Source organism: Mauremys mutica, chromosome 5 (assembly GCF_020497125.1).
Source record: "Mauremys mutica isolate MM-2020 ecotype Southern chromosome 5, ASM2049712v1, whole genome shotgun sequence".
Lineage (NCBI taxonomy): Eukaryota > Metazoa > Chordata > Testudines > Geoemydidae > Mauremys > Mauremys mutica.
Genome location: NC_059076.1, coordinates 4101144 through 4128363, shown reverse-complemented (window position 1 = coordinate 4128363; position 27220 = coordinate 4101144). Strand labels below are relative to the sequence as shown.

At 44.9% G+C, this 27220-nt stretch overlaps 1 protein-coding gene across 1 annotated transcript in view; it reads left to right on the top strand.

Annotated features, from left to right (window-relative positions):
* TNKS (tankyrase) overlaps positions 1–27220 on the top strand; it is a 323782-nt gene that overhangs the window by 285614 nt on the left and 10948 nt on the right. Inside the window, exons 21-24 of the mRNA XM_045018479.1 lie at positions 8053–8173; positions 9986–10083; positions 19597–19671; positions 20844–20949. Of these exons, the coding sequence (XP_044874414.1) occupies positions 8053–8173; positions 9986–10083; positions 19597–19671; positions 20844–20949 (400 nt within the window). The remainder of the gene's footprint in view (positions 1–8052; positions 8174–9985; positions 10084–19596; positions 19672–20843; positions 20950–27220) is intronic.

Sequence of the window (27220 nt, the reverse complement as noted above, 5' to 3'; positions counted from 1 at the left end):
CACTGCTTTAGTACCTTAAAGTGAGGTTCTACTCAGAAAAAGATTGAATCATAGAATGCCAGGGTTGGAATAAATGGCATCATAGTTATTTGAGTCTGGTATCAAGTTTGCTCAGTTTACAAGTAAAATAATATTTTTTTCCTAAGTGCCAGCTCTGAAAATTCGTCCCGGGATCTGAGTCATGATTGCTCCTTTGATCTTGAGCATCATTACCAATAAAGGTTTTGCAGGACAAATTAGACTCATAGACTTTAAGGTCAGAAGGGACCATTATGATCATCTAGTCTGACCTCCTGCACAATGCAGGCCAAAGAATCTCACCCATCCACTCCTGGAACAAACCTCTAACCTATGTCTGAGTTATTGAAGTCCTCAAATCGTGGTTTAAAGACCTCAAGGTGCAGAGAATCCTCCAGCAAGTGACCTATGCCCCATGCTGCAGAGTAAGGTGAAAAACCTCCAGGGCCTCTGCCAATCTGTCCTGGAGGAAAATTCCTTCCTGACCCCAAATATGGCCATCAGCTAAACCCTGAGCATGTGGGCAAGACTCATCAGCCAGCACCCAGGAAAGAATTCTCTGTAGTAACTCAGATCCCATCCCATCACAGGCCATTGGGCATATTTACCTGCTAATAATCAAAGATCAATTAATTGCCAGAATTAGGCTATCCCATCATACCATCCCCTCCATAAACTTATCAAGCTTAGTCTTGAAGCCAGATATGTCTTTTGCCCTCACTCCTCCTCTTGGAAGGCTGTTCCAGAACTTCACTCCTCTAATGGTTAGAAACCTTCATCTAATTTCAAGTCTAAACTTCTTAGTGTCCAGTTTATATCCATTTGTTCTTGTGTCCACATTGGTACTAAGCTTAAATAATTCCTCTCCCTCCCTGATATTTATCCCTCTGATATATTTATAAAGAACAATCATATCTCCCCTCAGCCTTCTTTTGGTTAGGCTAAACAGGCCGAGTTTGAGTCTCCTTTCATAAGACAGGTTTTCCATTCCTCGGATCATCCTAGTAGCCCTTCGCTGTACCTGTTCCAGTTTGAATTCATCCTTCTTAAACATGGGAGACCAGAACAGCACACAATATTCCAGATGACGTCTCACCAGTGCCTGGTATAACGGTACTAACACCTCCTTATCTTTGCTGGAAATACCTCGCCTGATGCATCCCAAGACCGCATTAGCTTTTTTAAGGGCCATATCACATTGGCGTCTCATAGTCATCCTGTGATCAACCAATACTCCGAGGTCCTTCTCCTCCTGTGTTACTTCCAACTGATGTGTCCCCAATTTATAACCAAAATTCTTGTTATTAATCCCTAAATGCATGACCTTGCACTTTTCACTATTAAATTTCATCCTATTACTATTACTCCAGTTTACAAGGTCATCCAGATCTTCCTGTATGATAGCCGGTCCTTCTCTGTGTTAGCAATACCTCCCAGCTTTGTGTCATCTGCAAACTTTATTAGCACATTCCCACTTTTTGTGCCAAGGTCAGTAATAAAAATATTAAATAACATTGGTCCCAAAACCGATCCCTGAGGAACTCCACTAGTAACCTCCTTCCAGCCTGACAGTTCACCTTTCAGTACGACCCGTTGTAGTCTCCCCTTTAACCAGTTCCTTATCCACCTTTCAATTTTCATATCGATCCCCATCTTTTCCAATTTAACTAATAATTCCCCATGTGGAACCGTATCAAATGCCTTACTGAAATCAAGGTAAATTAGATCCACCGCATTGCCTTTGTCTAAAAAGTCTGTTACCGTCTCAAAGAAGGAGATTAGGTTGGTTTGGCACGATCTACCTTTTGTAAAACCATGTTGTATTTTGTCCCAATTACCATTGACCTCTTTGTCCTTAACTACTTTCTCCTTCAAAATTTTTTCCAAGACCCCTTGCATACTACGGATGTCAAACTAACAGGCCTATAGTTACTCGGATCACTTTTTTTTCCTTTCTTAAAAATAGGAACTACGTTAGCAATTCTCCAGTCATATGGTACAACCCCTGAGTTTACTGATTCATTAAAAATTCTTGCTAATGGGCTTGCAATTTCATGTGCCAGTTCCTTTAATATTCTTGGATGAAGATGATCTGGGCCCCCCGATTTAGTCCCATTAAGTTGTTTGAATTTGGCTTCTGCCTCGGATGTGGTAATATCTACCTTCATATCCTCATTCCCATTTGTCATCCTACCATTATCCCTAAGCTCCTCATTAGCCTCATTAAAGGCTGAGGCAAAGTATTTGTTTAAATATTGGGCCATGCCTAGATTATCCTTAACCTCCACTCCATCCTCAGTGTTTAGCGGTCCCACTTCTTCTTTCTTTGTTTTCTTCTTATTTATATGGCTATAGAACCTTTTACTATTGGTTTTAATTCCCTTTGCAAGGTCCAACTCTACATGGCTTTTGGCCTTTGTCACTTTATCCCTACATGTTCTGACCTCAATAAGGCAGCTTTCCTTGCTAATCCCGCCCATCTTCCACTCCTTGTAGGCTTTCTGCTTTTTCTTAATCACTTCTCTGCAATGCTTGCTCATCCAGCTTGGTCTACAACTCCTGCCTATGATTTTTTTCCCCTTTCTTGAGATGCAGGCTTCTGATAGTTTCTGCAACTTGGACTTGAAGTAATTCCAGGCCTCCTCCACCTTTAGACCTTGAGCTACACGTGTCCTTTCCCATTCATAAACCCATTAAAGGGTTTTTTAACAAGGAAGAGGAAGAAAAATTGTTCTCCTTAATCTCTGAGGATAGGACAAGAAGCAATGGGCTTAAATTGCAGCAACCTAATGTTTAGGTTGAACATTAGGAAAAACTTCCTGTCAGGGTGGTTAAGCAGTGGAATAAATTGCCTAAAGAGGTTGTGGAATCTCCATCATTGGAGATTTTTAAAATCAGGTTAGACTTGTCAGGGATGGTATGGATCAGTGGTTCTCAACCTTCCCAGACTACTGTACCCCTTTCAGGAGGCAGATTTGTCTTGCGTACGCCAAGTTTCACCTCACTTAAAAACTACTTGCTTACAAAATCAGACATAAAAATACAAAAGTATCACAGCATACTGTTACAGGCAAATTGCTTACTTTCTCATTGTTACCATATAATTATAAAATGAATCGCCACCCCCAGGTTGAGAAACACTGATATAGTATATAGAGCAGTATAAACAAGTCATTGTCTGTATGAAATTGTAGTTTGTACTGACTTCGCTAGTACTTTAATGTAGCCTGTTGTAAAACTAGGCAAATATATTGATGAGTTGATGGACCCCATGGAAGACCTGTGTACCCCCAGGGGTACACATATCCCTGGTGGAGAACCGCTGGTCTAGATAATATTCGCTCTTGGCATGAGTGCAGGGGACAGGACTATGACCTCTCAAGGTCCCTTCCAGTCCTACAATTCTATGATGCCTGTGGAAGCCTGTTGAATTGAACAGAGTTATTAAAGTGAAAGTGATTAGAACTTAGTAAACAATGCCGTTGATGGACTAGGCGGAAGAGAAACTACTTTACCCGGGCCTTGTCTACACTAGAGAATTTCAGAAAATAGTTTCCTACTGCAAACAAGACTATAATCTTAGCTGTTTTGGGTGTCTAGGGCTAAAGAGTAAATAGTAGGAAAAAAGTATGTTACTAAACTCAGCAGTAGCACTGGATGTGCAAAATGTATTGTAAGAAGTTACCGTGTTTATGGTCAGTTTTTGGAAGAGAATAGCATTTGAATGTACTTGTTCATTCTTTTTCTGAACAGCTTCTTGGACAAACATATAATGTGAAGCAAGGGGAATAAGACATATTAAGTCTTCCATGGGGTCCATCAACTCATCAATATATTTGCCTAGTTTTACAACAGGCTACATTAAAGTACTAGCGAAGTCAGTACAAACTACAATTTCATACAGACATAGCAGTAAGTCAGGGAACAAACACTTTAAACATAATGTGTTGGTTATGAAAAATCTCCAGACTATTGTATGAAGTGTTAAGAGTTGTCCTTTGCTTCCCAGTTCCTGTAGATATGACAGTTTTTCTTTAATCTTCATTTACATGATGTATACCTCGTCTCCCCTTCAGCATGAATTGTAATATTTCTTGGGTACCCTTTTTCTTTTTACCTAGGAGAAGTGTGCTTTTCCTATATTTAATAGAAGTTTGTGTTCATCAGAGAAATTGAAATATTGGCTTTCTGGAACCAGGAAAAACCTTTCTATCCAAATATTTCTGCTCTCCTTGGTTATCTTAATCTAATTTTGGATTGTTTCTTTTAGTCATGTCCCTCTAGAAACAAATCTCTAAGTGTTGCTTAAACTCATTTTTCCTGTTTAAAAAACCTTCCTCTTGCACTGAAGAGTTCTACTTTAGAGCCTTATCTTCTAGGTAAGGCTGTCGATTAATTGCAGTTAACTCACTTGATTAACTCAAAAAAAATAATCTCAATTTAAAAAATGAATCGCGATTAATTGCAGTTTTAATCACACTGTTAAACAATAGAATACCAATTGAAATGTGTTAAATATTTTTGGATATTTTTCTACATTTTCAAATATGTTGATTTTGATTCAACACATAATGCGAAGTGTACAGTGCTCACTTTATATTACTTTTGTTTCAAATATTTTCACTGTAAAAAAGATAAATAAAATAGTATTTTTCAGTTTACCTCATTCAAGTACTGTGGTGCAATTTCTGTCCTGAAAGTGCAACTTACAAATGTAGAGGGGTTTTTTGTTACATAACTGCACTCAAAAACAAAAACAAAATTGAAACTTTAGAGCCTACAAGTGCACTTAGTCCTACTTCTTGTTCAGCCAATTGCTAAGACAAACAAGTTTGTTTACATTTACGGGAGATAATGCTGCCCGCTTCTTATTTACAATGTCACCTGAAAGTGAGAACAAACGTTCACATGGCACTTTTGTAGCAATGTATCATGGCATTGCAAGATCATGGCATTGCAAGATATTTATGTGCCAGATATGCTAAACATTCGTATGCCCCTTCATGCTGCGGCCACCATTCCAGAGAACGTTTTCATGCTGATGCTGCTCGTTTTAAAAAAAAAAAAAAAAGTTAATTAAATTTCTGACTGAACTCCTTGTGGGAGAGATGTGTGTCTCCTGCTCTGTTGTGCCTGCATTCTGCCATATATTTCATGTTATAGCAGTCTCGGATACCGACCCAGCATATATTGCTCGTTTTAAGAACACTTTCACTGCAGATTTGACAAAATGCAAAGAAGGTATCAATATGAGATTTCTAAAGATAGCTACAGCACTCCATCCAAGGTTTAAGAATCTGAAGTGCCTTCCAAAATCTGAGCGGGGACGAGGTGTGGAGCATGCTTTCGGAAGTCTTAGAAGAGCAACTACAGAACCCAAACCACCTATAAAGAAAATCAACCTTCTCTTGGTGGCATCTGACTCAAATAATGGAAATGAAAGTGCATCAGTCTGCACTGCCTTTGATCGTTATCAAGCAGAACCCATCACCAGCATGTCCTCTGGAATGGGGGTTGAAGCACGAAAGTTTAGGACTGAGTGGACTTGTAGGCTCTAAAGTTTTACAGTGTTTTATTTTTGAATGCAGTTATTTTTTTGTACATAGTTGTACATTTTTAAGTTCAGCTTTCATGATAGAGATTGCACTACAGTAATTGTAATGAGGGAATTGAAAAATACTATTTCTTTTTTACAGTGCAAATATTTGTAATAAAATAAATACAAGGTGAGCACTGTGCACTTTGTATTCTGTGTTGTAATTGAGATCAATATATTTGAAAATGTAGAAAACATCCAAAAATATTGAAATAAATGGTATTCTATTATTGTTTAGCAGCACGATTAATCGCAGTTAATTTTTTTCACTGTTTGACAGTCCTACTTATAGGTTATCTCTACAATTTTCCTCCATTAGTGAGGGTTTTAAAAATGCAAATCAGCTTTACTCGTCTCTTTCATCAGTTTGAAAACTTGTTAATTCATCTCATGCTGTTGTCCTTCCAAAGACAATGAGTACATCTTCATCATCATTCCATATTATTTTGATGCTTGATGTCTGGAACTGTCTCTGTTTCCCATACACTACAATCTCTGCAAGGAAACAGCCCTCCTGTGATACAGGTACCAGGGAGGGACAGTTTTTCATTTTGGATTTCCCCTGACATTAATCCTAGTCCTCTAGCAGTAAAGTAGTATCTTTTGCAGTCTTTTGTAGTGCTGCTCTGTACTTGATGAATTTTTTCAATGACTTTCATAGTAACCTTCATATCTTTTGCCTGATCAATATGTTGGATGTCCTGTTTATCGCATATCCCTTGGTTGAGTCCCTCTCTCCTGGATTAAGCATATTATCTTTGTTTACAGTGGACTTTGTTTGCTACTTACAGAGCCGGTCATCCTAACTCTCTAGCTCCTTTTGAATCTAGTTGCATGGTTTCCCATTGATTACTAAGCCTCCAGTTCTACTGTAATGTATACGTTTGGGAGCAGATGTATTTGAATGCCTCTCCTAAATGAAATCTTTCTGTATCTCTAAGGTCCAAAAGATAACCTGTGCATAGAATTTCTATACAATATGAAAAGTTTGTGTCTGGACCGCCCTTTATGTCCTGCTCTTAAATGAATTTTCTGTTTCACATCTTATTTGACATCCTATTTTATTACTTCCTGCGTTAGCCCGTAATCTCTATGACCTTGAAATGCAGCCTTGTCAAATGCTTTGAGGAGTCTTAATATATTACAGCCAGTGAATAGTCCTGATCTGTCATCATGACAGTCATTATTTCTAAGAACCTTAGGTTACTTAAGCATGATTTAACATAGCCAAATCATGTTTGGAGACACACACGCACCACATAAACACAAAGTGAATGTTTTAGAAAATGTGTAATGGCATCAATGTAGGATGTGTTACACATTTTAATAAGGACATAACAGCAAAAGAATGGGAAATTATCAGGCTAAAATGATACCGAACTTTTATTTCCATGTTGTATGTGGTGGAAATACATTTATAGATATTTGTGCAAAAATGTAAAATCTTGCTACAGTGTGCTTTAAACTGTTGCTATGTTTATAGTGCTGATGTACAGCACCACATTAGTAATCCTGACCCCTTGATAATCTTGACAGGAAAGCTGTTGTCTGGGATTTTTTTCTTACTATTTCTGCTATCAATTGTGCAGCTCCCCCAGTGCTAGCAATGGTGGGTGTGTTAGTGTAAATAATATACTGGTGTGTTAGCCAGAGTGCCATGTAACCCTCCCCAGAGCAGTTCTAGATAATACAATGACTAACCACCTGTGTACAGTCATTCTTGATGTGTTACCACCAGTGGAGCTCCATCAATGATACTTCAGTACAGGAAATTATTTTAAAAAATCCAATATCAGTAAGGCCTGTCACTGAAGGGAAAGAGTTACAATGCACCTAAAGGACAGAGGAACGCAAGTCCCACTGATTTTCAGTGGGGCATATGCGTCTAAATCCCACAGGCACACTTGAAGTCTCCTATCAGTTTTAAATTAAGCCTTTTATTATTCCTTTAGCAATATCAGATCCAGACTAAATTATTTTCCTAGTAATATTTGACTATTGTTTCAGTGCATTCATTAAATGGTTAGAAATTATTCCCAGTTTCGTGTGGAGTCTTACCATGAAGGGAGATGGATGAGAAATTAAATAGCTTACTTTTGAACTGTCATGCTCTCCCTGTTAGTTTTTGGAAGAGAGAGGTATGTTCTGTGTTATTTACACACATTCTGCAGCAGCCAGCATAGAGCAGCTCTCTGCTGTCTCATGATGGGGAGAGAGCCTGTGATATTTACCTGGGCCAGCCTCAGACAGGAAGGTGGCAGTCTATTAGATTGTAGGACTGTCAACATAAAATTAAAATACATAAACTGAGGGATTCTACTCCTAGCATGAATGCTGTGTAAGCACAGTATAATTTCTGTAACAATGGGACTTTCATTTTTTCCTTAGGCGGTAATGAAGACTTGGCTACTAATTTTTGTTATTGTTTCTCTTTTCAGATAACTCTTGATGTATTGGCAGACATGGGGCATGAAGAGTTAAAAGAAATTGGCATTAACGCATACGGACATCGTCACAAACTAATAAAAGGTGTAGAGAGACTTCTTGGAGGTCAGCAAGGTAAATATATCAAAACAGCCAGCCATACCTGTTATCTTTGAGTTATATACACCTGGATCTGTCTGAAATAATTTTCAGCAGGCTTTCAGCAACTGCCTTGTAAAAGCAATGCTCTTAGACCATCCCCCGTCTTAGACCATGACTTTAAAGAGTCTAGGTGTGGTTAGATGCATTCCTGCTTGCAGCATTGAACCAAATTCTGGCTAGGCAGCGGAAATAAAATTGCTGGAGATGAAGGAATCTTTCAGTGCAGTGGTGCAAAGATGGGGTGGAGCCATTGTCTTGTCTCCTCTCCACCCCAGCTGGGGAATGCACACCAGTGGTGAGCTGGAGCTGGTTGTTAAATTTAGAAGCCCTTTTAGAACCGATTGTCCCGCGAGGGACAACTGTTTTGAAAACGGTTTTAAAATTTAACAAAAGCTCCAGCAGCGCCCTGCCCTTCCCCCTGCCCCAGCTCACCTCATTCGGCCTCTGCCTCCTCCCCTGAACGCTCCCCTGGCTTCTCCTCCCCCTCCCCGGCTTCCCGCAAATCAGCTGTTCGCGCGGGAAGCCTGGGAGGGCTGAGAAGGAAGCAGCGGCTTCCCGCAGGTGAGCTGGGGCAGGGGGTCGGGGGCGCGAGGAGGGCTCCAGGGGCCGCACGGCTCCGGCCTGGCTCCTGACCCTGGCCAGCACGTGTCTGGCCCAGCCCCAGCTCCAACTGTGGCCCGCTGGGCGGCGCGGCTCCGGCCCGGGCCCGGGTCTGGCCCTGGCCCGGCCGGGCGGCGCATCTCCAGCCCAGCTCCCGGGCCCAGGTCCGGCCGCACGGCTCCGGCCCAGCCTGGCGTGGCTCCGCTCCGGCTCCCGGGCCGGCCCCCACCTCCAGGCAGTGCGGTAAGGGGGCAGGGAGGGGGTGTTGGATAGAGGGCAGGGGAGTTGGGAGGGTGGATTAGTGTCGGGGCAGTCAGAGGGCAGGGAACAGGGGGATTGAAGGGGGGCAAGGGTCCCAGGGGGACAGTCAGGAAGGAGCAGGGGTTGGATGGGGCAGTGGGGGGCAGTCAGGGGACAGAGAAGGGGTGGTTGGATGGGGTAGGGGTCCCGGGGTGCCATCAGGAATGAGAGGAGGGGTTAGATGGGGTGGCAGGGGGCAGTCAGGGAACAGGAAAGGGGGGTGGATGGGGCAGGGGTCTTGGGGGGGGCTGTCAAGGAACGTGGGGGGTTGGATGGGGCAGGAGTCCCGGGGGGGGCACGGCCCCCTTGTGGGGTGAGGAGGAGGGAACCGGTTGTTAATATTTTGGCAGCTCATCACTGATGCACACCCCAGGAGGTACATGGAGGGGAGGAACCCCTAGGCTGCTCTTAGCACAAGGCCATCATTCTGGCAGGCTCCAGCATGAAGTGCATAAAGCAGGAGCAGCTCTTTGTGTACCTACGTAAGGGCCAGTCACAGGCTGGTGCAATGGTTTGTTCCAAGATTAACACACACAACTTTTAGTTACTAATAACTAATTCCTGAATGGATCACATTGTAATTGCAAACTGTTGGAATTGTCTCTATCACACAGGCTTCAGCTGCTTCACTTGAAAGCAGAAATTTCTAGTTAAGTTCATCTCCCACCTAAATTTTATTCTTTTAATATTTTATTCTATTTTAATGCCTGCTGCTTTTCAGCATTTGATCTAATTTAGGTTGTATTTCCTTTGTTTGCTTCCTGTATTGCACTTGCTTCTGCTCTGTGGTTATTTAACAAGTAGTAATAGTAAGGCTGGGTAAAAATACAGCTGGTATTGTTTCCTACCATTGAGTTTTACTTCTTAAATTCTTCCCTTTTGCAGGCACCAGTCCTTATTTGACTTTTCACTGTGTGAGCCAAGGGACTATCCTCCTAGATCTTGCTCCCGATGATAAGGAATATCAATCAGTAGAAGAGGAGGTATTATAAATACAAATATTTTTGTTTTAAAAATTGGCTTGTGTTTGCTGCTTAATGTCTGTCTTGGAAGTCAGTATAGTTCTACACTGCAAAGTGATCCTCTCAAAATAGCATTGGTGGGTTCCACATTACTGCCATCCAGTGATTACAGATCAGATGTCATCCCTGATTGCCAGGTCTTCAAACTCAGCCTAGGAACTGAAGGTCAGCCTAGATTCTTTTCCTCTTACACATCCTCTTCAGGCCCAATTCAACACCTAGATACACCTGGGCTAGTCACATTTTTCCAGATTATGGCCTCGGTGATACTTCTGCAACCCTCACTGCCTTTAGTAGAGCACCTGCAGCACCAAAGCAGTTAACGGGAATAAAAAAGATCTGACCCCAGGGCACTCACGGAGCAGTAGGAAAGGGCCGTTTTATGCAATCTCTTTTGGCAAGCGGAGCAACATCAAGGTCCTCTGTAGTGTGGAGGGAAAGAACCAAGCCCCCACAGCTCCATGGGGACAGACCAGGCATCAGCATCACCTCACCCCCAAAGACAGCAGTCAATCCTGCAGCTCCCCAAAAATGAGCGGAGAGTAACTGTGGGTGGAGGCTGGATAACAGTGTCTCCCCAGAGTCCTGGGTCATCGTTGGGAGTAGGACAGGTCACACAACAGCCCCATGGTCCCCTTAACATGGTATTGCCTCTTGCCCCAAGAGAGACAAGTGCAGGGTGGGGCCATACACACACTCTTCTGCTGATGGGGACAGTGGTGCACAGAGAGCTGCAGCTGCTTTCGTCGTTTCAGTCCTTGTGGCACCTTAGAGACTAACAAATTTATCTGGGGATAAGCTTTCATGGGCTAGAACCCACTTCATCAGATGCATGGAGTGGAAAATACAGGAGCAGGTATAAATACATGAAAAGATGGGAGTTACTTTATCAAGTGTGAGGTCAGTCTAACGAGACAATTCAATTAACAGTAGGATACCAAGGGAGAAAAAATAACTTTTGTAGTTGTAATGAAAGTGGCCCATTTCAAACAGTTGACGAGAAGGTGTGAGTGACCATAGCGGGAAATTTAGTATGGGGGAAATTAGGTTTAGGTTTTGTAATGACCCAGCCATATAATGGCATATATCATGTGCCAGCAATGCCCCTCTGCCATGTACATTGGCCAAAACAGGACAGTCTCTATGCAAAAGAATAAATGGACACAAATCTGACATCAGGAATTATAACATTCAAAATCCAGTAGGGAGAACACTTCATTCTTCTTCGAGAGATTGCTCCTGTGTATTCCACAGTAGGTGTGTGAGCTCGCCATGTGCACCGGTGCCGGAAGTTTTTCCCTTACCAGTACCCGTACTGGGGGAGCACCATGGCGACCCCTGGAGTAGCGCCTGAATATCGTGCTGTAAGGGGAGCCACGGGTTCCCCCCACCCTCAGTTCCTTCTTGCCGCCGGTGAAGGTAGTCGGAACTTTAGTGCTCCAGGTCTGCTGCAGCTCTTCTTCTCGACCTTAGTGGTACCATTTGTGGATCGATCTCCAGTTGTTAGAGTGGGCTCGGGGCATGCCCCGTGCCCCAGGCTTCAAGTCATGCAACTCCTGTCACCGTTCCATGCCCAGGAGTGACCCTCATGCTGAGTGTCTTCGCTGCCTGGGTGAGACTCGTGTCAGCGACCGTTGCAAGATCTGCAGGTCGTTCAAGCCAAGGACCAAAAAAGGAGAGAGACTTTAGACTTTGAACTCTCCTGATGGAGTCAGCGCTGACCCCAATGCCGGTACGCAGATCGGACTCAGCGCCAGCCGCCGCGTCGTCGGCACATAGTGAGGCCCCTTCGACCAGTTGGCGCCGCTCTCCCCCCAGAAAGCAAGGGAAGGGCCCAGCCTCGCAACGATCATAGAATATCAGGGTTGGAAGGGACCTCAGTAGGTCATCTAGTCCAACCCCCTGCTCATGCTTCCCCCAATTCCCAACTAAATCATCCCAGTCAGGGCTTTGTCAAGCCTGACCTTAAAAACCTCTAAGGAAGGAGATTCCACCACCTCCCTAGGGAACCCATTCCAGTGCTTCATCACTCTCTGAGTGAAAAAGTTTTTCCTAATATCCAACCTAAACCTCCCCCACTGCAACTTGAGACCATTACTCCTTGTTCTGTCATCTGGTACCACTGAGAACAGTTTAGAGCAGGGGTAGGCAACCTATGGCACGCATGCCAAAGGTGGCACAGGAGCTGATTTTCAGTGGCACTCACAATGCCTGGGTCCTGGCCACCAGTCTGGGGGGCTCTGCATTTTAATTTAATTTTAAGTGAAACTTCTTAAACATTTTAAAAACCTTATTTACTTGACATACAACAATAGTTTAGTTATATGTTACAGACTTATGAGACCTTCTAAAAACGCTATTACTGGCATGCAAAACCTTAATTCGGAGTGAATAAATGAAGACTTGGCACACCACTTCTGAAAGGTTGCCAACCCCTGGTCTAGAGCCATCCTCTTTGGAACCCCCTTTCAGGTAGTTGAAAGCAGCTATCAAATCCCCCCTCATTCTTCTCTTCTGCAGACTAAACAATCCCAGTTCCCTCAGCCTCTCCTCATAAGTCATGGGCTCCAGCCCCCTAATCATTTTTGTTGCCCTCCGCTGGACTCTTTCCAATTTTTCCACATCCTTCTTGTAGTGTGGGGCCCAAAACTGGACACAGTACTCCAGATGGGCCTCACCAATGTCGAATAGAGGGGAATGATCACATCCCTCGATCTGCTGGCAATGCCCCTACTTATGCAGCCTAAAATGCCGTTAGCCTTTTTGGCAACAAGGGCACACTGTTGACTCATATCCAGCTTCTCATCCACTGTAACTCCTAGGTCCTTTTCTGCAGAATTGCTGCCTAGCCACTTGGTCCTTAGTCTGTAGCAGTGCATGGGATTCTTCCATCGTAAGTGCAGGACTCTGGACGTGTTGAATCTCATCAGATTTCTTTTGGCCCAATCCTCTAATTTGTTTAGGTCTCTCTGTATCCTATCCCTACCCTCCAGCGTATCTACCACTCCTCCCAGTTTAGTGTCAACTGCAAACTTGCTGAGGGTGCAGTCCATGCCATCCTCCAGCTCATTAATGAAGATATTGAACAAAACTGGCCCTAGGACCGACCCCAGGGGCACTCCGCTTGAAACCAGCTGCCAACTAGACATGGAACCATTGATCACTACCCGTTGAGCCCGACGAGCTAGCCAGCTTTCTATCCACCTTATAGTCTATTCATCCAGCCCATACTTCTTTAACTTGCTGGCAAGAATACTGTGGGAGACCGTATCAAAAGCTTTGCTAAAGTCAAGGAATAACACATCCACTGCTTTCCTCTCATCCACAGACCCAGTTATCTCCTCATAGAAGGCAATTAGATTAGTCAGGCATGACTTGCCCTTGGTGAATCCATGCTGACTGTTCCTGATCACTTTCCTCTCCTCCAGGTGTGTCAGAATTGATTCCTGGAGGACCCGCTCCATGATTTTTCCCGGGACTGACGGGAGGCTGACTAGCCTGTAGTTCCCCGGATCCTCCTCCTTCCTTTTCTTAAAGATGGTCACTACGGTAGCCTTTTTCCAGTCATCCAGGACCTCCCCCGTTCGCCATGAGTTTTCAAAGATAATGGCCAATGGCTCTGCAATCAAATCCGCCAACTCCTTTAGCACCTTCGGATGCAGCATCCGGCCCCATGGACTTATGTTATCCAGTTTTTCTAAATAGTCCCGAGCAACTTCTTTCTCCACAGAGGGCTGGTCAACTTCTCCCCCTACTGTGCTGCCCAGTGCAGCAGCCCTGTACCGTCGGCCCAGGTATCCCCACCGAACGGATGCCGTCAACGCCGGAGGCGATGCATGCTGTGAAGGACATTTCACTCGAAGAAGAAAGGACAGTTACCTGTTCCGTAACTGGCGTTCTTCGAGATGTGTTGCTCCTGTCTATTCCACATCCCTACCTCCTTCCCCTCTGTCAGAGTTGTCCGGCAAGAAGGAACCAAGGGTGGGGGAGCCCGTGGCTCCCCTTATAGCGCAATATTCAGGCGCTACTCCAGGGATCGCCGCGGTGCTCCCCCAGTACGGTAACTGCTAAGGGAAAAATTTCCGGCACTGGTGCACGTGGCTAGCGCACACACCTATTGTGGAATAGACAGGAGCAACATTTCTCGAAGAATGCCAGTTACGGAACAGGTAACTGTCCTATCTCCCTGGTCACTCAATAACAGACCTAAAAGTGGCAATTCTTCAACAAAAAAACTTCAAAAACAGACTCCAATGTGAAACTGCAGAACTGGAATTAATTTGTAAACTGGACACCATCAAATTAGGCCTGAATAAAAACTAGGAGTGGTTGGGACATTACAAAACCTAAACTTGATTTCCCCCATACTAATTTCCCCATACGGTCACTCACACCTTCTCATCAACTGTTTGAAATGTGCCACTCTCATTACAACTACAAGTTATTTTTCCTCCCTTGGTATCCAAATGTTAATTGAATTGTCTCAATAGACTGACCTCACACTTGATAAGGTAACTCTCATTTTTTCATGTATTTATACCTGCTCCTGTATTTTCCACGCCATACATCCGATGAAGTGGGTTCTAGCCCATGAAAGCTTATCCCCAAATTAATGTGTTAATCTCCAAGGTGCCACAAGGACTCCTCATTGTTTTTTTTCTTCTCCATAGAGACACTCGGATACTAAGAAATACTAAGAAAGATACTAAGTATGTTGGTATGCATACTTCCACCTTTTCATGTTCTCTGTATGTATAAATATCTCCTGTCTGTGTGTTCCATTCTATGCATCCGAAGAAGTGAGCTGTAGCCCACAAAAGCTCATGCTAAAATAAATTTGTTAGTCTTTAAGGTGCCACGAGTACTCCTGTTCTTTTTGCGGATACAGACTAACACGGCTGCTACTCTGAAACCTGTCATTATGCAAGGCACTGCATTTAGCCGTATGGAGTGGAAATCCATCAACTTCATGAAAAAACTCGTACAGATACAGACAGACATCATCTTCCTTTCCAAATGCAAACAGATGGACATCATACCAAAAGGACTAAAGGTAAAAAATCCATTACAGTCTACATACCACACAGACTATGCTGACAGATTGTGCCACACACTCTCAAAGAAACTGCGAAACCACCTGATCAACATCCTATACAGCAAACAGGGGAAGATTAAGACTGAACTCTCAAAACTAGATATTCTGATGAAAAACCAACCTTCTACACAAACTTCCTCATGGACAAACTTTACAAAAACTAGACAAGCCATTTACAACACAAACTTTGCTTCTCTACAAAAGAAAAAGGACACTAAACTGTCTAAACTGCTACATGGCACAAGGAGCCACAACAGTAGCTCCCTTAACCCACCCAACAATATTGTTAATCTTTCCAGCTATTCTCTTAGCCCAGCAGAAGAATCTGTCCTATCTCAGGGCCTCTCCTTTTGTCCTTCCAGATCCACAAATATGATACAGTTCTGCAGTGACCTAGAATCCTACTTTCGCCGTCTCCGACTCAAAGAATACTTCCAACACACCTCTGAACTACATACTAACCCACAGAATCCTTCCTACCAACGCTATAATAAAAAGGATTCTGCATGGACTCCTCCTGAGGGTCGAAACAACAGACTGGACTTCTACATAGATTGCTTCCGTTACCGTGCACGGGCTGAAATTGTGGAAAAGCAACATCACTTGCCCCATAACTTAAGCCGTGCTGAACACAATGCCATCAACAGCCTCAAGAACAACTCTGACGACGTAATCAAACAGGCTGACAAAGGAGGTGCTGTCGTCATCATGAATAGGTCGGAATATGAACAAGAGGCTGCTAGGCAGCTCTCTAACTCCACATTCTACAAGCCATTACCCTCTGATCCCACTGATGATTACCAAAATAAACTACACCATCTGCTCAAAAAACTCCCTGAGAAAGCACAGGAACAGATCTATACAGACACATGCCTAGAACCCCGACCAGGTGTATTCTATTTTCTACCCAAGATCCATAAACCTGGAAATCCTGGATGCCCCATCATCTCAAGCATTGGCACTTTAACAGCAGGATTGTCTGGCTATGTGGACTCCCTCCTCAGGCCCTATGCTACCAGCACTCCCAGCTATCTTCGAGACACCACTGACTTCCTGAGGAAACTACAGTCCATCGGGGATCTTCCAGAAAACACCATTCTGGCCACTATGGATGTGGAAGCCCTCTACACCAACATTCCACACGAAGATGGACTACAAGCCTTCAGGAACAGTATCCCCGAAAATGTCACGGCTAACCTGGTGGCTGAACTTTGTGACTTTGTCCTCACCCACAACTATTTCACATTTGGGGACAATATATATCTTCAAGTCAGTGGCACTGCTATGGGTACCCGCATGGCCCCTCAGTATGCCAACATCTTTATGGCTGACTTAGAACAACGCTTCCTTAACTCTCGTTCCCTAACACCCCTACTCTACTTGCGCTACATTGATGACATCTTCATCATCTGGACTCATGGAAAAGAAGCCCTCGAGGAATTCCACCATGATTTTAACAATTTCCATCCCACCATCAACCTCAGCCTAGACCAATCCACACAAGCGGTCCATTTCCTAGACACTACTGTGCTAATAAACGATGGTCACATAAATACCACCCTATACCAGAAACCCACTGACCGCTATACTTACTTACATGCCTCCAGCTTCCATCCCGGACACACCACACGATCCATTGTCTACAGCCAAGCTCTAAGATGCAACTGTATTTGCTCCAATCCCTCAGACAGAGATAAACACCTACAAGATCTCTATCAAGCATTCTTAAAACTACAATACCCACCTGCTGAAGTGAAAAAACAGATTGACAGAGCCAGAAGAGTACCCAGAAGCCACCTACTACAGGACAGGCCTAAAAAAGAAAATAACAGAATGCCACTAGCCATCACCTACAGCCCCCAACTAAAACCTCTCCAGCGCATCATCAAAGATCTACAACCTATCCTTAAAGATGATCCCTCACTCTCACAGATCTTGGGAGACAGGCCAGTCCTCGCTTATAGACAGCCTCCCAACCTGAAGCAAATACTCACCAGCAACTGCACACCATACAACATAAACACTAACCCAGGAACCTATCCTTGCAACAAAGCCCGATGCCAGCTCTGTCCACATATCCATTCAAGTGACACCATCATAGGACCTAATCACATCAGACACGCCATCAGGGGCTCGTACACCTGCACGTCTACCAACATGATATATGCCATCATGTGCCAGCAATGCCCCTCTGCCATGTACATTGGCCAAACCGGACAGTCTCTACGCAAAAGAATAAATGGACACAAATCTGACATCAGGAATCATAACATTCAAAAACCAGTGGGAGAACACTTCAACCTCTCTAACCACTCAGTGACAGACTTGAAGGTGGCAATTTTGCAACAAAAAAACTTCAAAAACAGACTCCAAAGAGAAACTGCTGAACTCGAATTAATATGCAAACTAGATACTATTAACTGTGGCCTAAACAGAGACTGGGAATGGTTGGGTCATTACACTAATTGAATCTATTTCCCTATGTTAAGTTCTCCTCACACCTTCTATGGGCCATCTTAATTATCACTTCAAAACGTTTTTTTCCCCCTGCTGATGATAGCTCATCTCAATTGATTAGACTCTTCCTGTTGGTATGCATACTTCCACCTTTTCATGTTCTCTGTATGTATAAATATCTCCTGTCTGTGTTCCATTCTGTGCATCCGAAGAAGTGAGCTGTAGCCCACGAAAGCTCATGCTAAAATAAATTTGTTAGTCTCTAAGGTGCCACAAGTACTCCTGTTCTTTTTGCGGATACAGACTAACACAGCTGCTACTCTGAAACCTGTCGGATACTAAGGTGATGAGTGCCAGGATAAGAATTTAGATAGGGTAGGATGGCTGCTGTATGCTTTACACTTATCTGTAGGTGGTATCCAGATGTGTATGCTCCACAGGGCCACGTGCTTGCACCTACCTTCATGAAAGTTGTCAGTTTTCCCATTTTTTAGCTAGGGTGTTTGGGAACATAAGTTAAAATAGAACTAAAGGGATTGTGCTCTCCTTCATCCCTTTCCCTGTGGCTTGTATCCGCTGCTTCAAGAGGCAGCTCCTTATGCATCTTGAAGCCTTTTGGAAACACCGACTGAACATGCTGTTGGGTCTGGGTCATTAATTCCTCTTACAAAATGTATTTTCTTGGAGAAGTGTTCCAGAGGCTCGTATGACAGATCAAAATGAGGAGGAAGGTTTTGTGTGTACTACTTTATGGTATTAGCTGTTTAAATGGAAAAATAAACAGATTACATTGTAAAACCTTTGACCTTGAGCCCTAGACCTTTGTGTGTGATCTGTCCATTTCTGTTAGTAGGAAATCACATTAGGACATGCAGGATCAGTGACTTAGGGTGCTATTTTAACAAATGGTTTGCTTAGTTTAATTAGAAGGCATGGTATGACAACCTCATCGTGTCCTATCACCTTGTCACCAGTGAAATACTGATGCCAAGACTCTGCTTAGCCACCCTAACAGCTTGCTGCCCTAGCAAGAGAGTCAGAATATTGACTGCAAAGTTCACATGTATTGGACTCTCTTGCCTCTTAATTTGTATAGTTGATGTTGATTTTTCTGACTTCACATTGCCCTAGATTGTAACTGTTTCTCTGCTGTGCTAGTGTTTTTTTGTTTTGTTTTGTTTTTAAAGTAAGTTGAAAATGTTTAAGCTACTTCTTGCTTAGACAGACAAAAGTTTGGAAATCCAGAGTTCATACAGATTTCATATAGCTTGCGTAACAGACAGGGTCAACTGCCAACAGAGTCAAATACAATATTTAATTGGGGTGTTATTAAATGCTGTTACTTAAAGAGTAATTGTCTACCAAAAGTCACTTACCCTGCAGATGAAATTATAGTACTTGATAGCAGGTAATAGTAATATACAAACATCACAATGTATTGATCCCCCCAGAAACCAAGAAATGGAAGATTATATACCTTAGTTATACATTCTTTATTATGTCAACATAGTCTTTCCATAAAATCTTTCTTGCTTCTTGTAACATTATAATTGGAATTATTGCAATTCAATGTCCATGTCTACTTTTGATAGTAAATTCCAATGTGCTTATTTTCTTACCTGGAGTTTTATTGACAAGTTGGGTCATTGGATTTGTTCTCAGCCAATATCCTGGAGCAATATGCTCCACTAGGACTTTCTGCACTCTAACAAATAAAAGAACATAGCTGTATTTGAATTTGAGGTCTCTTAACTTTTGGGTTTCTTTGCTCATTCTTAACCAATATAATCTATTTATTTTAAGTATATTCACCATTCCTCATGTTTTGGCCTTGCTTAAATTAACTCCCTTTCCAGCTCATTAATTTTATTAGTAGGTGTCAAGTTTTATGTTTGAGAATTCCGTTTGATATTTTTATGCAGATGCAAAGTACAATCCGGGAGCACAGAGATGGTGGGAATGCTGGAGGGATCTTCAACAGATATAATGTCATCAGGGTAAGTCTCAGACTTCAGAAAATCAGAAGTAAAATAAGTGGTAATTATGCTAACAGGTGGAATCATTTTGATATGCTGCCCTGTCATTATATAATTGCATACAAAAATCCACATTACAAGAACGTTAAAGTTGCACAGTCAAGCACTCAGAAGGTCAGAAATACCAAAATTAAGACTGTACATCCATGCTGTGCAGTGAAGGAGTCAGGAGGTGACCAATGTAATTACAGACTGTACCAGAATGCGTACACACAAAGGGGATAAATTAAAGTAGAACAGGCAATCTTAATTCTGGCTTTTGATTGCTTGACTTTACAGCCTTAACGTTCTGTTAATGTGGGGGGGCTTTAATATAATGTCCCCAATTTTTTTTACAAAACAAACTTCGACCTGCTTCATATTGCCTTGGTGTCAACAGGGATAGTATTGGGAGCACAGCTGAGACAGCTGCCCTGCTTTCAGTTCCTGTGCCCAGTGCCACAGGGGCCTCCTACAGCTCCAGGGATGGAACATGTTCAGTCGCACTGTGGTGATGGCCAAGCACAGTCCTGTCACCATTAGGAGCTGTGAAGGGATGGAGCACGCTCAATATGGATAGAATCTTCAGAGTATTTAACTGCCAGACTCTGACAGGTCTCTACTGAGCATGTGCCAATTTGGGTGGATTTTCCTAGAAATGGCAAAAGGCACATCCCTGACACCAGGCCAAGCTGCATCACCGCCACCAAATTTCAAGTCCCTGCTTCAAAGCTTGAAAGCACTAGACTAGAGCTTCACAGAGAAATAGTGTTAATGTTTTCATATGCACAAAACAACACATTTTCCACTAACTTTTTCTCAGAAATGGCTGAACAGTTTTTGCCTAAATTTTTTGACAAAACTCTGCCCAAGGCAGAAACCTTAAATTTAGCCCAAGTGGTAAAAGTTTGGCAGTTATTAGCAACTGAAAACAGGATCTTATGATGGGAAGTGTTGGGCCACCTTGACTAAAGGTGGTGCTACCTGCTCTGTCTGTAATATTTTTTACCAATTTTATTTTAAAAGCAAAAGCTTAGATACTGAACCACCCCATATATTTGTTATATAGTTCATACTGCTTGCTACAGTTTCCCTATACTGTATAGAATTACATTTCATTAGAAGTGAATTATGTTTTTTTGTTTACACTGTAGATTCAGAAGGTTGTGAACAAGAAGTTGAGGGAGAGATTCTGTCACAGACAGAAGGAGGTCTCAGAGGAAAATCACAACCATCACAATGAGCGTATGTTGTTTCATGGTGAGGAACTGGTCTCTGTTTCTAGGCTTCACTACTTTTAAAAAAAAAAAAAAAGGTGGAGGGGAGTAAATGTTAGTGTTAATCATTGTACATTGTTTTTATATTTCTGCTCACTTTCCTCTCCACCATCAGAATGAATGTGAGAAAAGCTACACTTCTTCAGAAGTGTCCCTGTGGGTGCTTCGCTTCAGGTGTTTATGCGCCCTTGCACCTTTGAGCAAAGGTTTTTGGAAGCAGGGCCCGTTGGCCTTTCCATGTGCCCTACACATTCTCGTGCCCTGTTCCAAGGATATATAGAACCGCATATGGGAACTACCCTCCGTTCTTTTTCAGCCTGAGCTGGAGTGTAGAGTGTGCCTGTCCTCATCAGCCTAGTTCTTGGGTATAGTTAGTGTTTAATGTTTCCGTTGTTAGTTGTTGGAATCACGGTTCCCTCTTTTTTCTTTGTTCTCCCTGTTAAGGGGGATTTTTTGGACTTTGCTCTGGGGTCTGACTGGATCTCCTAGTTTTCAGAGGTGTCTTTCCTGTCAGGAAGCTATCCTTATTAGTGACAGGCATCCTCAGTGTCTCTGTCAGTTTGGGAGACACTCATATCCCCAGCAAGTGCAAGTTCTGCACCTCATTCAAGAGCAGATCTCAAAACCATAGGGAAACGAAGTTTAGATTAATGATGATGGAACAAGCCCTAAGACTGACTTCTGACCTGGGTACCGAAAACCTCCATGTACACAGGGCTTCAAGTGCCCCATCTATTTTGAGATCCTTGTCACTGAATGCCTCAACATATACAGGCTGAGCTGCGCTGCTTACCTCTGGGCATCAGTCACCAAAAGTCTCAGCAGAGACAGCTTCTGTGTCAGAAGTCCACAGTACAGAGAGCTGTGTTACCTAAGCTTCTGGTTACTGATAAGAAAAATAGGAGTACTGGGTCTCCTAGAAAATCTTGGCCACCAAATCACAAGAAGACTCTGCAGATCTCAGGTCCCAAGGGGAGTTCTTTAGATGCTCCATGTGGTTCAGGTACCAGGAAGGCCTCTAAGGTTTCCTCTAACCAGACTACAAAGAGAGACTGGGTATTGAGGTCATCTACTTCGTACCCAGACCGGTAGAAATCTCAAAGAGGACTATACCACCAGACACTGAAACTGAATTTCCGGTACCAACATGGCATTGGGAGGAAGGGTCCCCTGCCTAGTGGTTAGCACCCAAGATGGCAGTCACTCCCAATGGGTGCAGTTAGTGTCAGCAGCTCTGCCTAATGGGTGCAGTTCGGGGTGGCACCTCTGCCTAGGGGATACAGGTCAGAGGTGGCACTGGGTTTATCTGAACCCAATACTATGGTAACTAGTCTCTGTTTTCCAGGCAGTCTCAGGAAATAAATCAGTGGGGGACGCAGCACTTCTGTCTGATAAACAATTAGTTCACATAAAAGTGCTTCTACACAAAAATCCTTGTTCTTCTTTGAGTGCTTGCTCATATCGATTCCAATTAGGTGTGTGCGCGCGCCTCGTGCACGTTCGTCGGAAGATTTTTACGCTAGCAACACTCAGTGGGTCGGCTGAGGCGCCCCCTGGCATGGCGCCGCTCTGGCGCTGAATATATACCCCTGCCGACCCATTGCCCCCTCAGTTCCTTCTTACCGCCCGTGACGGTCGTTGGAACTGTGAAGCGCAGCATAGCTGATCTCCCTCCCTAGCTTTCCTCGTTCTTCTGTAGATAGTTGATACTAAACTGCTCAAGATAGTTAAGACCAAAGCAGACTGTGAAGAACTTCAAAAAGATCTCAAAAACTAAGTGATTGGGCAACAAAATGGCAAATGAAATTTAATGTGGATAAATGTAAAGTAATGCACATTGGAAAAAATAACCCCAACTATACATACAATATGATGGGGGCTAATTTAGCTACAACGAGTCAGGAAAAAGATCTTGGAGTCATCGTTGATAGTTCTCTGAAGATGTCCACGCAGTGTGCAGAGGCGATCAGAAAAACAAACAGGATGTTAGGAATCATTAAAAAGGGGATAGAGAATAAGACTGAGAATATATTACTGCCCTTATATAAATCCATGGTACGCCCACATCTCGAATACTGTAAAAGCAGCAAAGAGTCTTGTGGCACCTTATAGACTAACAGAAGTTTGGGAGCATGAGCTTTCGTGGGTGAATACCCACTTCGTCGGATGGTGCCACAAGACTCTTTGCTGCTTTTACAGATCCAGACTAACACGTCTACCCCTCTGATCTTGAATACTGCGTACAGATGTGGTCTCCTCATATCAAAAAAGATATACTGGCACTAGAAAAGGTTCAGAAAAGGGCAACTAAAATGATTAGGGGTTTGGAGAGGGTCCCATATGAGGAAAGATTAAAGAGGCTAGGACTCTTCAGCTTGGAAAAGAGGAGACTAAGGGGGGATATGATAGAAGTATATAAAATCATGAGTGATGTGGAGACCTGTTTGTCAAGAGGATGGAGATGGATGGCAGGAGAGAGATCACTTGATCATTGCCTGTTAGGTTCACTCCCTCTGGGGCACCTGGCATTGGCCATTGTCAGTAGACAGGATACTGGGCTAGATGGACTTTTGGTCAGACCTGGTACGGCCGTTCTTATGTTCTTATGAATAGTTCAGTAGTTTTGTAGTTATACTTAGTAGTGAATTGTGTATATATAGTGTAGATAGTACTTGGAGGGATCGGGGTTCATCCCCTTCCCTCCGTCCCGGCACCAGGGCCCATGCCCTGGTCACTGGGCTTCAAACCTTGCTCGGCGTGTCTCAAGCCAATGCCAACGGGAGATCCCCACGGCTCCTGTCTGAAGTACCTGGGGGAATCCCATCAGCCTGATAAGTGCCGCATTTGCAAGGCTTTTAAGCCTAGAACAAAAAAGGAGTGGGACTTTCGTTTAAAACAGCTCCTAATGGAAGCGGCACTTAGCCTGGCGCCTTCAGTACCACGCACAGAACAGATGCCTTCGGTCCAAAGCGCCCCTCCAGCACCGGAGCGATCCGGCACCGGAAAAGAACCCCAGCACCGGCCGTCTCCCGCACCGGTATAGTCGCGGCATCGTTCGCTGTCTCTGCGGCCTAAGAAGCAGCATAAACTACCTGCTGCTTTGGCACCTCCCCTGCTGCCTTGGCACCTCCCCTGCTCCATCGGAGCAACAACCCAGACCTTTCCGCCCTCAGCCTCAATGCTCCTACCCTAACCCTCGGCCGTGGCAAGACTTCACTAGAAGGCGTGGCCGGAGCAACCGCAGGAGACAATCTGGTCCCCAAGGAGGCCAGAATCAGGGCCCCCCAAAGCCACTGGTGGGGCCCAAACAAAATTTTTGAAGGTGCGCTCGAGGACGGAACACCAGTCTCCTTCCCGGATCCTTTCCCACCCTTCCGCAACTGTCTCTCCTATTTCCTCCCTGCGTGGTCCCACATGACCTCAGATCGTTGGGTCCTATGCACGGTGGAATTTGGATACCATCTTCAGTTTGTTTCGCCCCCACCCTCCCTCCCCGTCCCTCTTCAGGAACCCCTCTCACAAGCAAATCCTCTTACAGGAGGTACAGGCGCTCCTGGCCATCGGAGCAGTAGAAGAGATCCCAAAGGACTTGAGGGGCAAGGGGTTTTACTCCTGCTACTTCCTAATACCCAAGGCAAAGGGGGGTCTATGGCCCATCCTGGACCTGCGCGGACTCAACAAATTCATGGTAAAGTTGAAGTTCCGCATGGTATCCCTGGGAACCATTATCCCTTCCCTGGATCCTGGAGACTGGTACGCTGCCCTCGGTATGAAGGGCACGTACTTCCACATAGCAATTTACCCGCCGCACAGGCAATACCTTCACTTTGTGGTCAACCAGCAGCATTTCCAATTTGCTGCCTTCCCTTTGGCCTCTCCACGGCGCCAAGAGTCTTCACAAAATGTATGTCTGTCGTAGTGGTCTCACTCCGCCGACATCGCATACAAGTCTTCCCATACCTCGACGACTGGCTCATTCGAGGTCCCTCCGAGACGCAAGTGCAGCATCATGTGCGTCTCGTCAGGGGACTGTTCGAGCAACTCGGCCTTCTGCTCAACACCGAAAAGTCCACTCTGGAGCCCACACAGAGAATAGACTTCATTGGGGCGATCCTAGACTCAAATCTCGCCAGGGCATGCTTACCGCAGCCCCTCTTTCAGGCAATGGTGGCCATAATTCAAGGCCTCCACAGCTTCCCGACCTCGACAGTTCGCACGTGCCTCGCTCTCCTAGGCCACATGGCCTTGTGCACTTTTGTGACCAGACATGCCAGACTACGCCTCTGTCCACTTCAGACCTGGCTCTCCTCAGTGTACCGGCTGGGCTGAGACAGCTTGGACACAATTCTCACTGTGCCAAAGGACATCTTAGCCTCACTGAGTTGGTGGCTGAACCCTACCCTTGTCTGCGAGGGGATGCCATTCCATGCCCTACAGCCTTCGCTAGCCCTGACCACGGACGCGTCATCTCTCGGCTGGGGTGCCCACCTTGCGGGACTCTGCGCGCAGGAAGTAACCCTGCACATCAGCGTGAGGGAACTGAGAGCAGTACGCCTCGCATGTCAAGTATTCCGCGAACATCTCCAGGGCCATTGTGTTACAGTCTTCATAGACAACACAACAGCCATGTTTTACATCAACAAGCAAGGTGGAGCGTGGTCCTCCCTCCTTTGTCAGGAAGCCATACGCCTCTGGGAATTTTGTATAGCCCACTCTATCGATCTCTTGGCGTCCTTTCTCCCAGGAGGCCAGAACACCTTGGCAGATCACCTCAGCAGATCCTTCCTAGTTCATGAGTGGTCGATTCGCCCGGACGTTATCCATTCTCTTTTCCAGAAGTGGAGGTTTCCTCTCATAGACCTCTTCGCCTCTCGCAAGAATCGGAAGTACCATGTGTTCTGCTCTCTCCAGGGACGCTGCCTGGGCTCCCTGTCAGACGCATTCCTGATAACTTGGAAAGACCATCTGCTCTATGCTTTTCCTCCGTTCCCACTGGTCCACAAGGTCCTTCTCAAGCTACGCAGAGACAAGGCCTGCTTAATCCTGATCGCTCCAGCATGGCCGAGACAGCATTGGTACACCACGCTCCTCGACCTGTCAGTGACCAAACCAATTCCCCTACCGCTGTGGCCAGACCTGATAACTCAGGAGCACGGCAGACTACACCGTCCAGACCTGCAGTCCCTCCATCTCATGGCATGGATGCTGCATGGTTAACTCAGTCCGAGCTGTGTTGCTCCAGCTCAGTGCAACAAGTGCTCTTGGGTAACAGGAAGCCCTCCACTAGGTCCACATACCTGGCCAAATGGAAGCGCTTTTCCTGCTGGTGTGCCCAGAATGATGCTGTCCCCCTGCAGGCACCAGTTCCTACCATCCTGGAGTATCTCTGGTCCCTGAAGCAGCACGGCCTAGCGGTCTCATCCATCAAGGTATACCTGGCAGCTATTTCAGCCTTCCATCCAGGCGAGAACGGACACTCAGTCTTTTCTAAACCTATGGTCACCAGGTTCCTCAAGGGCTTGGAACGTTTGTACCCACAGGTCCGTCATCCGGCCCCTACGTGGGACCTCAACCTAGTTCTATCCAGGCTCTTGGGTGCTCCCTTTGAGCCGATGGCCACCTGCTCGCTGCTGTACCTTTCCTGGAAGACAGCTTTCGTCGTCGCTATCACATCGGCGAGGCGTGTCTCGGAACATCGGGCCCTCACGGCGGATCCCCCGTATACGGTGTTCCACAAGGATAAGGTACAATTGCGACCTCGCCCCACCTTCCTCCCTAAGGTGGTGTCTGCCTTCCACATCAACCAAGACATTTTCCTCCTGGTCTTCTTTCCGAAACCGCACGCATCATGTCGAGAGCAACAGCTGCATTCTCTGGATGTTCGTAGGGCTCTCGCTTTTTACATCGAGCGAATAAAGCCTTTTAGAAAGACACCCCAACTGTTCGTAGTGGTGGCTGACCGGATGAAGGTCCTACCGGTCTCCTCGCAGCGAATTTCATCTTGGGTGACGTCATGCATCCGTGCGTGCTATGACTTGGGCCCACGTTTCGACTAGCCACCTCACCGCCCATTCCACCCGGGCTCAAGCTTCATCTGCCGCCTTTCTGGCCCATGTACCCCTCCAGGAGATCTGCAAGGCAGCGACTTGGTCATCCGTGCACACCTTCGCTTCCCACTATGCATTAGTGCAGCAGTCCAGAGATGATGCAGCATTTGGTTCAGCGGTACTTCATTCCGCGACATCTCACTCCGA